At 35.7% G+C, this 12,500-nt stretch overlaps 2 protein-coding genes across 6 annotated transcripts in view; one reads left to right on the plus strand and one right to left on the minus strand.

The window, feature by feature from the left end:
• LOC136855377 (carbohydrate sulfotransferase 1-like) overlaps nt 1-12,500 on the minus strand; it is a 129,271-nt gene that overhangs the window by 55,912 nt on the left and 60,859 nt on the right. For 2 of the 4 annotated variants that reach the window (XM_067132308.1, XM_067132307.1), the window contains exon 1: nt 4,264-5,300. The exons of the other annotated variants lie outside the window; for them this stretch is intronic. In XM_067132308.1, the coding sequence (XP_066988409.1) occupies nt 4,264-4,772 (509 nt within the window). In that variant the 5' untranslated portion in view covers nt 4,773-5,300. Of the gene's footprint in view, nt 1-4,263; nt 5,301-12,500 lie in introns of those variants that run through there. 4 annotated transcript variants of the gene reach the window in all.
• Nucleotides 1-12,500, plus strand: part of LOC136855378 (solute carrier family 35 member G1) — a 138,240-nt gene that overhangs the window by 42,565 nt on the left and 83,175 nt on the right. The gene's annotated exons all lie outside the window — the stretch shown is intronic.

Below are 12,500 nucleotides of genomic sequence, written 5' to 3' on the forward strand. Positions count from 1 at the left end.
TATGCATACGGATACCATTATAAATATACTCCCATATATCAGCATTAAAAAGTGTATTTTTCACGTCATCTGAAAAATCGTCGAGATCCACTTTTTATCGAAGGGTAACATCTGAGCGGTATATCGCAAAAATGAAAGCATTCAATTCTGAACCTTATGACCGAGAGTCCCGCCAAAGCTCATTTTACCCTGCCGCTCTTTGTGGAGAAAGTACACGTTTTGCCAAACAAGGCGTAGGTGGTCACGATGCTACACCTGATGTCCTTGTACCTGTCCGTTGTACGTACGTACGCACTGACGGACGGACGGGACGGTTTCCGTCCGTCCACGCCTATTCAGAAGCGCCCTCCATAGCCTGGGTAACGGGTCTTTTTTCGTCCTTAAAGATGCTAATGAAGATTTCAGATAATCACATTCAAATACACACACACATACATACATACATATACAATACACATACATACATGTATATATATATATATATATATATATATATATATATATATATATATATATATATATATATATATATATATATATAATATATATATATATATATATATATATATATGCACATATATTATAGGAAATTTCTTCTGCAAAATTCTGTTATGAATCTGTTAACCTGTCTAATACAAATTAGCTACTGTGCAGTTTGCCATCTTGTATTCAGAATGGAACCATTGTTCTAATGCATTATTTAAGCAAAGCAACCTTTTTCCTTTTATTTTAATTTCTGTCATTTACTCCGTTTCCCCTAACGAATTTTCTGAACGTAGTACCAGAGACCAATATCATTCGATTCCAGCAAATCTCTGCGACCCAGAGTCAGTGTAAATCTCCACTGTTTACCAATTCCTGCGAGTCAGCGAGAGTACATTTTCACTTTCATTGCTCAGGCCCCCCTACCACCCTAGAGAGAAAACGAGACACACAGAAAACGAAAGTATCGGCTGGAACGAGACGCAACCCTTCCAAAAATTTGCTGGAATCGTAACGGTTCTTCTGGTTCCAGTCCAACGCGTTTCCAGCAACAGCCGAGCCGAGCCGTGCCGAGCAGAGCCATTCCCGAGGATGGCTCTGCCTCGTAGCCCAAAAACTGTTATATTTCCCTCTAAATTATCATGGCCCGTGTGTGTTTTGGTCTTTCCAGGGGAAGAAAAGGGCCCTTGGCGGTGGATTTAAGAGCGCCTCTAACACGGGTCTGGAACGACGTCAAGGAATGGATTGGTTATGTTATTGGTTTGGTCCCAGACGTTGGTTTTCCTTAACGTCGACCAAGGTGCTAATAACAATATAGGGGTGGGCTAAGTTGCTGCTGCTTCTGCTAGTTTTCAGAGGGGTAATTCGGTCCTATATATATTTTCGGGTAAGGGATGGGCCAGTTACAGAGATGGGAGTCTGTGTGGTCGACCAGGATTAGCTCTTAAAGTTTTGGCTGGAAATCCTATTAAGTAACATTCTAAAGTAATTAAATAGTTGATTATACAAATCTAAGTATTTTAATCACTGGGACGAAGTGCTTTAATTAACTTCTGTCTCGTGACTGGAGAAAGTAAATGAAGCTTCTGCCAAGGGAATTATATATATATATATATATATATATATATATATATATATATATACTCTATATATACATATATATATATATATATATATATATAATTATATATATATATATATATATATATATATATATATATATATATATATATATATATGTGTGTGTGTGTGTGTGTGTGTGTGTGTGTGTGTGTGTATGTGTGTGTGTGTGTGTATGCACAAGTTTCGTAACTACCGCCATATTACACCTTCTCCAGTTGATATGAGCATCATGAATATTACCATTATCATGGTATAACTAAGATAACGGCACCAATAGTTATATACGCAGAAATTAACAGCTTCCTTAGGGGGGGAAAAAATAGAAGGCATTGTTTTAGTCCTGGCAAGTGAGCTGGTTGCATAAACACACACGCACACACACACGCACACACACACACATAAAATGAACCGGATTCCAGAAAAATGGAAACCATTCTCAGTATTCCGAAACACAAGATCGGGTCATTCCAGCTGGCGACAGTAGTTTCCTTAATATGGACAGACGCCGAGAAGCTTGAGTTGGCCCTCTCTCTCTCTCTCTCTCTCTCTCTCTCTCTCTCTCTCTCTCTCTCTCCCCAAGGCCATAAGGACGAAAATCCTTCTCAAATTCATTTCATTATAGTTTGTCAACTCGCCTTGTCTTATTGCCGTCTTATCATTTGTACTGCTGACTTGATATATTGTTTTCCTTTTTTCTTTTATTAAGCAAAAGACAAGACTCAGGATAAGGAAAACAAAGGGGAAAAAGGAAGTGACATAAAACACTGATAAGAATAGAAAAGAGAGTGAAAAAGTTCAAGCATTACTGGTAAATGAACAGTGAAAAAGGGAACAATAATTTGAATGACGAGAAATGACTTGGGTAAGAGAGTGAGTGGCAAAGGAGAAAGTTTACTATTAAATAGGAATGGCAAAGAATAATAAATAAGATAAAAAAAACAAAGGAGTGACAAAGAGCATAAATTAAAATGAATGAGGGTGTGACAAGGAATATGATTAAGAATTAAAATGGTATAGAAACAATAATTAAGGTGAAAGGTTCTTAGTATAATGTAATGAATAATAATAATAATAATAATAATAATAATAATAATAATAATAATAATAATAATAATAATAATAATAATAATAGAGTATCAAATTTGTACAATGAAATAAAGACCTTTTTGGAACTATCATTCCACTATAATGAGGAGTGTCAAATTTGTACAATGAAGTAAAGACCTTCTGGAACTATCATTCCACTATAATGAGGATATTGTGCTGCTAATTTCGAAGCCTTATTTAAAATATTTTTGCCTAAATGAGAAAGCATAAAATATATTCTAATTCTATTGTTCTTCATTTTGATACTAAATATGAATAGAGAAAATTTACTACAATCATATTGTTCTACATTTTAAAACTAGATATGAGTACGGAAAATGTACAGTACTGTAATTAGAATTGTTCTGTATTTTGGAACTACAAATGAATTCGAAATATATAATTAAATTATTCTTTATTAAAAAGAATGAGGGTTAAATATGTAGTATTTATTGCCCAATATAAACCAAATTTAAATCATTAGGTTTCAAAACTTTTTTTAAAGCATTTCTAATTTCAGATTTCTTGACAAAGTGTAAACTCTACTCAGATCTGATTTTTCACTAAATAATACTCATAAAAAAATATTTGCGTATATATTTGAAATACGAACGAATAACACACGCATAATAATGTTATATGAACAATATTTACGCATATATCTGAAAAATGAACAATAATATACGCATAACTGCGTAGGCATAAATCCCGTTTAGGCGTAACTCTCCCAGGCACCTAAGACGTCAGACTTTGTCCAAAATTAACGGCTTATAAGAATTATGCGTTACGAATATTAAACCGATAAATCAGCCATCTTCGTAAGTTATGCCCAATATTCTAACCCCCATTAATATTCGTGGGGACCTTCAGATGATAATCGTATCACAGCTTGAGATTATAATCTTACTATATAATTATAGCTGTGGTGGAGTGATGTTTTATATATATATATATATATATATATATATATATATATAATATATATATATATATATGTGTGTGTGTGTGTGTGTGTGTGTGTGTGTGTGTGTGGGTGTGATGACATTGACCATAATGTCCTAAACTCACCAAGACCGGAAAGGGCAAACAAAGACTGGGAACACAGTTATTTTGTGAAGAGGTTTCTCTGAAGATTAATATTGCGCTGTTTACTCAGGTCAGATAAGAGGTAAGTTGCACGAGAAGTGTATTGTCATTCTGAAAGGTCATGAATACCTGATTTATATTACTCTGTTTTTTGTCTCTCCCTCTCTCTCTTCTCTTTCTTACGCTCATTCACACACGCACACACTCACACACACACACACATTACCACACACACACACATATATATATATATATATATATATATATATATATATATATATATATATATATATATATATATATATATATATATTCAAGGACATGCATACTTACAAAAAAAAGGCAGCAATAAATATTTCCTCTTCCCTGTATAAACGACTTAATAAAAATACATCTTTTATCATTATTTTCATTATTAGAGTTGTTACCCGGATTATTATTATTAATAATTATTATTACAAAGAAAACAATGACTCCCGCACTAACTTGAAAGAATCCAGCCACGTCTTGGGCTTCAGTGGTTCCTGGACGGTGAAGTTTTTGTCGTCGTCCTCAAGCTGAATTGAGTTGCTGGAAGAATCCTTGGACGGTCTAGTTTCACACTCAACTTCGCTCGATGACGGCGAGGCAGAAGAAGGAGAAGAAGAAGCAGAAAGGCCGGAGGAACCGCTGGACGAGGATTTGGGTGCATCTGGAGGCTGCATGTCCGAGATGGGGGTCCTGGGGGCGGACGGAGAAGAGGGGATAGTCTCCCTCTCCGTGCCTGAGGAGTAACTGGAACATGTGCTTTGGGCGTCCGCATGTTTGTTTACATACTCCTCTTCTTCTTCTTCCTCCTCCTCGCTGAGTGACACTCGGACCTCGCCCCTCCGCGATTCCTGCGTCATCGAGGCTGGACTAGGGGACCGATTCTCGTCCTTTATTTGGCCTCCTTCGGCCTCGTCCTCCTCCGGGGACTGCTTGCCCAAGGAGGGGTCTCTGTCTGTTAAGCCCATGGTTTTTAATATCCTCCAACGGTGAAAAGATCTTGATAAATATCCACTGGCGCGTTTAAATTTCAGCTTTTAATCCTCAATGATTGTCAATAATTTTCTGAAAACAGAGTCATTTCCCATTCACATGCTTTCTTTTCATTCTTTGGTTTCCTAAGAAATTTGCTTAAAGCCAACTAGAATTCTTTTCAAAGATACGGGAAATTAAATCATCGAATGGAAAGCCAAATCTAATAACATACTTGAAGACCATGAACCATACGCTTGGCTTGAAAAAGGATTATGATCTTTTGTACTGACAGATGAACCGACTTCCCACACTAATTTTATAGAAAATGGGAAGACGAATAAATTCAAACAACACGGACATCCAAAAAGGGAAACCACAACAGCCTGACACACGTGGAGAGGCTCCCGCCCACGTCCTTACACGAGGAACCACGAGAGAGGAACCACGGATGTATGTCACACAGACCCAGGAGACGCAATCTCGGGCGCTCTCGACGCCACGACGTCCACACACAGACTGCTGCTGCTGCTGTTGGCGCAGGAGGAGATGTTGAGGACTAGGGGTAGGAGTAGGGGGGAGGAGGAGTAGTAGTAGGAGTTTTAGAGAGTGAAGAAAGAGGTATACCCAGGACTCTTGTTGGCGTGGACGAGGGCCTCGGGTAGGGAGGGAGATTGGGGGGAGACAGAAATATACTTGGCTCGGTTAGGAAGTTCTATCACTTCCCCCCTCTCTCTCTTCTCCTCGCTGCCTCCCTCTCTCTCTCTCTCTCTCCTCTCCTCCTCCTCCTCCTCCTCCTCCCCCACAATCCTCATTTCTCGAGTCCCTCTCTCGTTCTTCTTTATTTATTATTTGTTTTTTTGTCTCTTACTCTGAAGGAAACGATGTATTTAATGGCCTAAATGAGGTATTTATTCAAAAGTTTATTTCTACCGTGAGAAATTTTTCGTTCGGATGCTTGCGCAATTTGCATAAGACACGGGAAACAATGGTACACAAATTCTCTCTCGCCCCCCCCCCCCCCACATTCTCTCTCTCTCTCTCTCTCTCTCTCTCTCTCTTTACAACGAGATATAAATTTTGGACTAAATTAACTAGCAATTATTTACCAGGTTTAAAACTAATTGGAATATACGTGGAAAAAATGTTTGCAAGATTAGCGTATAGAAAGAGAGAGAGAGAGAGAGAGAGAGAGAGAGAGAGAGAGAGAGAGAGAGAGAGAGAGAGAGCGAGAGAGAATTTGTTTACCATATATATATATATATATATATATATATATATATATATATATATATATATATATATATATATATATATATATATATATACACACACACACATATGTGTGTGTGTGTTTAGATATATATTTATCCACAAATGAATAAGCAAATCTTCACCAAGAGAAAGATGAGAGAGAGAGAGAGAGAGAGAGAGAGAGAGAGAGAGAGAGAGATAAACCAGCAAGGAAAAACACAAAAAAATCACCTTTAAGGAAAAAAAAACATAGGCAACAGGTGACTTCAACAAGAGATTGTGCATTTGTGGGCGTAACTCCTTAGTCAAGAACCTGCTTCTTGCTCTTGTGTGACTCCTTTATTGGATACTCATGTTTTATTTGTCATTTTTCAAGTATTTTTTGAATGGTGCTTTTTTAGTTTTTTAATGTTTTTTTTTTTTTGAGTGATCAGATTGAACTGTAATGCATTCACCTGGTAAGTCGGTACGCAGAATAGCTTAACGGTTTAAAGGTTACTTGAAGATAGGGGAAAAGGTGAGAATCTGTGCGCGTGCGTGCGTGCGCGTGCGTGTGTGTGTGTGTAAGAGAGAGAGAGAGAGAGAGAGAGAGAGAGAGAGAGAGAGATTTCGATAATCTTGAAAGAATTTTTTGCTGCCTATTTTCCAATATGTTTCAAACCTGAAAAATAATTGTAAAGAGAGAGATAGAGAGAGAGAGAAGAGAGAGAGAGAGAGAGAGAGAGAGAGAGAGAGAGAGAAAATGAATGAATGGAGAAGTCATTTGGCTCAGTTTTCCTTCTCTCTCTCTCTCTCTCTCTCTCTCTCTCTCTCTCTCTCTCTTTACACGGTGGTATTATATGATTCAAGATTGGGACCTTTCGAACTCACAAACAAAAATACATATATTATTTAGTTTTGAATGACACTTAAACACTGTCTCAGACCTTCATTACAAACAAAAATAAACAAAAAGAAATCTTGTCAGCCATAATCACTTGTAATTGCCAATAATTTCCAGTAATTACCATAGAAAGGTAATGAAAGGCAAGGAGAGATTATTTGTAGGAGAGATGGCTCCCATAAACCACAGGAATTGTCTGCAGAAGATGAACGAAAATTATAACTATGATTAAATTATCTCTAATTACCCCTGATATTAAGTCCCGAGAGAGAGAGAGAGAGAGAGAGAGAGAGAGAGAGAGAGAGAGAGAGAGAGAGAGAGAGAGAGAGAGAGAGAGAATTAGTCATCTGGTAACCAGTTTGAGTGAAGGAGTTCATTGGGCTAGATTCATAATCCATATCTTCATATACTTAAACACACACACACATATATATATATATATATATATATATATATATATATATATATATATATATATATATATGAATGTATGTATATATAGACATAAATAGACAGACATATGGATAGATAAATCCAAAGAATTCCCTAAACCTACACAAATACAATTGAATAAAATGACTAATTATCTCAATGAGTCCTAATTAGTGGTCACTGCAGATCAACGTAAATGTATGCCTTTTAAACCTCATCTCAAATATAGCCTTGTTAAGTGGGTTACGAATATCTAGTCATTATTATCTATTTATCTGCCTATCTGGTCAATTGTCTAGTGTTTCTAGGTCATGCTCAAGTCCAGCGACATACTCACACACACACACACACACACCCATATATATATATATATATATATATATATATATATATTTATATATATATATATATATATATATATATATACAAATTTTAATATTTCCAAATTTAAGTCGACTATCTTCCTTTCTTTTCTTTTACTTACTTGTTACTTGATGTCACCTTTATTATCCCTCCTTTACTTCATTTCTCTCTCTCTCTCTCTCTCTCTCTCTCTCTCTCTCTCTCTCACCTCTTCGTCTGCTTGTCATATTCTCCCCTCTAACTCTATACAACCCCGAGGCACTCACTCATAAGTTATATTCATCTGTCACCCATATATTACTCAACAGTTACTTGCCACTTACTGAGCATCACCAGTACTCATCTCCCCTCATCTTAATTCTCATCTCTGGCTTTTCCCCTCGTCCAAATAATCGTAGTTTTAGTGGGTACTCTGCATTTCCCCTCACGTTCAATTAGCATCAGGAAATAACGGACTATCTCTTTATCTTTATGTACTCGTGTGAGGTGTGAGTACTTTTATGGTTTTCTAATGGATCAGTCGTTTCTTGCGTTTTTATTACGGTTTATTTTATTTGGTTGTTGGGGGAATGTACTGTAAGTAGCTGTTGTATACGCCGTCAATTATTCACACACACACACACACACACACACACACACACATACATATATATATATATATATATATATATATATCTATATTTGTGTATATATATATATATACATATACATATATATATATATATATATATATATATATATATATATATATATATATATATATATATATATATATATATATATATATATATATATATATATGTATGTATTATATGTATACACACACATACACACACACAGTATATATATATATATATATATATATATATATATATATATATATATATATATATATATATATATATATATATCTTTTTTGTATTCGTGTGTGCATGTGTGTTTGTGTTAGAGTTATTTTCCAGTGTTTATATAAACTTTTGGCCGCAATTTATTTAATATATATTATTATTGCATATATTATTATTGCTACCTGTTGATTTTCCTTCATTAGAAAAACGTCCTCACACGATATATTTATTTAATTTATTTATCATATTAATTAGATGTAATTTTGACAAATTCTAACTTTAATAACCATATCATAATTTCAATAACTAGGTTGTAATTTAATGTTTTGTATTCTCATACCGTAGGTTTGATCACTTCGTTGCCTAATGTTCTTCAAATCGTTTCATTACTGATTTAAAGTCTTTTAAAATCTAACTTTCCCGAACGACACCCGCCAAACATATAAATTCAATCTTCTCAAATATTCGTCTTTTGCTGATTGGAATGAGCAACAAAGAAATAATTCAGCCTCACCCCTTAAGTCCCACAAATGAAAAAGAAAGATGTGAACTGAGTATCTACCCAAAGTACAGAACCAGTTAATACTAGATATTTCTCATGACTTTAATGAAGGCCATGTGAGGGACATTCGTCATCCAAGAAACATAAATCAAGCATTATTCCAGTGATAAAATATGGTAATGAACTCAACCTGCGCAAACATTGGGTACTAAAAAGTGTTTGCGAACAGTTGCATTAGCATAGGAATCTGCGCACCTCGTCATATAAACAAATTACAATCACGTACGAGGCTTCGTTAAAATGTGAATCACGAGATACTCTCGAAATGTACATGGAACTCAGGAACAGTAGTAAAACATCGTCGTTGATAAAAGTCAAATGAGAATGAAATGTACATGGAACTAAGGAACAGTAGTAAAACATCGTCGTTGCTAAAGGTCAAATGAGAATGAAACGTACATGGAACTAAGGAACACTAGTAAGATACCTCCTGCACTAATGGTCGACAGATGATATTGAAGAACCTGTGTAATAATTATCAGAACCTGATGATTCTAACAAAAGAACACAAAGATGACAGCTGAAACAACTGCAAAACAGATCTCTTATGGGGAAACTATTCAGTAAACAAATGTAAATAGAAAAATAATAGAAATTACTAAGAGAAGACATTTCAAGGTTACCATAATAAAACGCCTGCTTATTATTCTGTTGACATTGCGCGCCCAGGTGCCTTATACATACCTTGCCCATTCATAATCTCAGTACTACGATAAGCTCAAGGTTCTTCGACGAATAATATCACTGTAACCAGATAAAATAGAATAAATTTATTCTGGTCAAGGATAAACTAAGAATATTTGGCAATAACATCATGAAATGATGAACAGCGAAAGAATGGTATGAATGAAATACTAATATCACGAGAAATTAACGAATGAAGCAATAAATACTGCACCTCTGTTGGGGCTATTATGTGATTTTAATAAAATCGTGAAAACCTGGAAAGATTCTCGAATCACAGCAGTAATACAAACATTTTAGAAAGTATCAATTTCTCAGTAAGGTTTGGTATCCTTGATGATAATAGATATTCTATGTCTTCTATGGAGATCCGAATGCTTCAGCATAATAGAGAAAGGTTTGGATATAAAGTGGTTGTATGATTTGAATAGATAAGAGAAAATGTACGTAAAATATAAGTCACATTAGAAAATGAATGATTATCTTTACATAACTATCTTGATGGAAAACGATTCCAAACACGATTTTAAACAGAAAGATAAGATACACGCATCCAAATTAGAGGAGCATAATGCAGGAGATTAATCTAACTAAAACAATAAAATCCGAGTGGACCTTGTTTGTCCTCTCCCGGGTGACAGCAGGGGAGACATGACACAGCCACCCACCCCTGCAAACCGGTTTGTCCGTCCCGGGTGGGGGCGAGGTAGGAACGGGAGGATAGGGGAGACATCCACCCTCCTCCTGCAAAACTGTTCGTCCACCCCGGTTGGGGGCGGGATAGGTAGGGGATCGGGAGGGTAGTGGAGACAGCAGCGCCGGGTTCCAGCGCGTGTAGTGCGCGCCAACAAGCTTGTCCCTCAATAATTGCATCAATGACAGTTCAAAAAGCGTATTAGACTATAATAACAGTTGTTAAATGAAACGGTTGAGAAGTCAGATACAGAGTTGGGAATTTCTGCACATAGGATTTTACTATACTAATGACTTGTAAATGTAATGTTGCATACATTTCGCAAACAGGTTGAAAACAAGTTGGCGACCGTCAGTGGAAACCGAATCTGGCAAATGCTCGTTAATAGTGTGAAGTAGTATTAGGGCTGCAGTTAAGTCTTTTACTTGTATCCAACTTGTTTGTGTTGTGTGTACGGTAAGTTGTCGACATGTGACTGTTTTACTGTAGCGTGGACGCAGCTTAATGAGCATAAATTTGGCAGCGTCTGAAAGAACCATAAGAAAAGATAGTAAATAAATAGAGATATTTTAATAAAGATGGAAGAAAATTAAACAACCACAGAACAGAAAAAAGTAGAATTTTTTACAACAATGTGTAATAAAATAATTAAAAAAATTTAAAAAGTTCAACTAAACAGAAAACTTAGAAAAACCACACAGAGTAGGAAAAGTAATATAAACTTTTTATGTCAAAAAATAATAAACAAATTAAGAAAATTTAACTAAACAGAAAACTTAGAAAAAACACACAGAATAGGAAAAGCAATATAAACTTCTTATTGACAGAACCATGCCAAAAGATAGTAAATAAATAAAGAAAATCTTATAGAGACAGAACAGAAAAAACAACGCAAATATTTTTACCACGCAAAACACCCCAAGAATACAGATCCTTACGTAAGACAAACTTAGCATGCCGAAAAATAAGACAAAATGTGCGCCAAAGCACATGAGCAATAAACCCAAGGCTAAGATAGTTCAGTATGCCTCATCACCTCGCCTTACTAAAAGGAACATCCAGCCGACAGCCCATACGCAAAACCTCACCCACCAAAAATTTAGGAAGAGGGCCGGGTAGGAGGAGGCCCGGGCTACTTGGGTACATACGACCTTGTCCTTGACTCCTCCTGAGCCGAGGAGGGAGAGTCAGTAGCCGGGTGGAGGTCGAAGTCCTTGTCTACCTGACGCGGGTAATCGACATTGTTTACTGAGTAGCGTCGACGCATCACCCTACCGAGGTTTCTCTGGGGATGTTTAGTTCTTCGAAGGATAAACTGAAGCTCAATGTGTTTTTTATAGTATTTGGGTATTTAGGTAGTGCTTCTCACCATTTACAGCTCAGTGTGTCTTTCAAGGTACTTTGGTAGTGCTTCTCAGTTTAGATCGACTGAGTTCATTTGATAATATAAACTAATTTAAAACCTATCAGTTTATTTAACTTTTTCCGATTGGTTTCAGCTTGATGATTGAAGTCAAATTTCTGTTTAAATCTAAAGCATATCTGACGTCCCAGTTCGTACCTAAATAATCTTATAAGACTCAAAAGGCCAACTAGACTTTAGTTTCTGAATCGTCGATGCGTTGTTCTTTTGTGTTGTTTAAGATCTTAAGTAAGGATACGCAGTGAGATATTAGCCACTTTGAAAATTCTGATAAGAATAAAAATCTGATCTACGACAGATAAATCTTTTACTTTTACTGATTCCGAGATAATAAATATTCATAAAAAAACAATTTACCATTGAAATTCGGCGTTCCGTGTATTAAAAAAAATGATTTACGAATTAAACGATTTAATACTGGATGAAAATATCAGATTTATAAAAAAAAATTCATAAGGGAAAACTTAAAGTTGTTTAGATCATACAGAAAAAAAAAACTTGCAACCCGCATTAATTTATCTGCTCATTACAGAAAAAAAAATTGATAGGCGGGGCATCAGCATAAAATTATAGGATTTTGT

Source organism: Macrobrachium rosenbergii, chromosome 31, assembly GCF_040412425.1.
Source record: "Macrobrachium rosenbergii isolate ZJJX-2024 chromosome 31, ASM4041242v1, whole genome shotgun sequence".
Lineage (NCBI taxonomy): Eukaryota > Metazoa > Arthropoda > Malacostraca > Decapoda > Palaemonidae > Macrobrachium > Macrobrachium rosenbergii.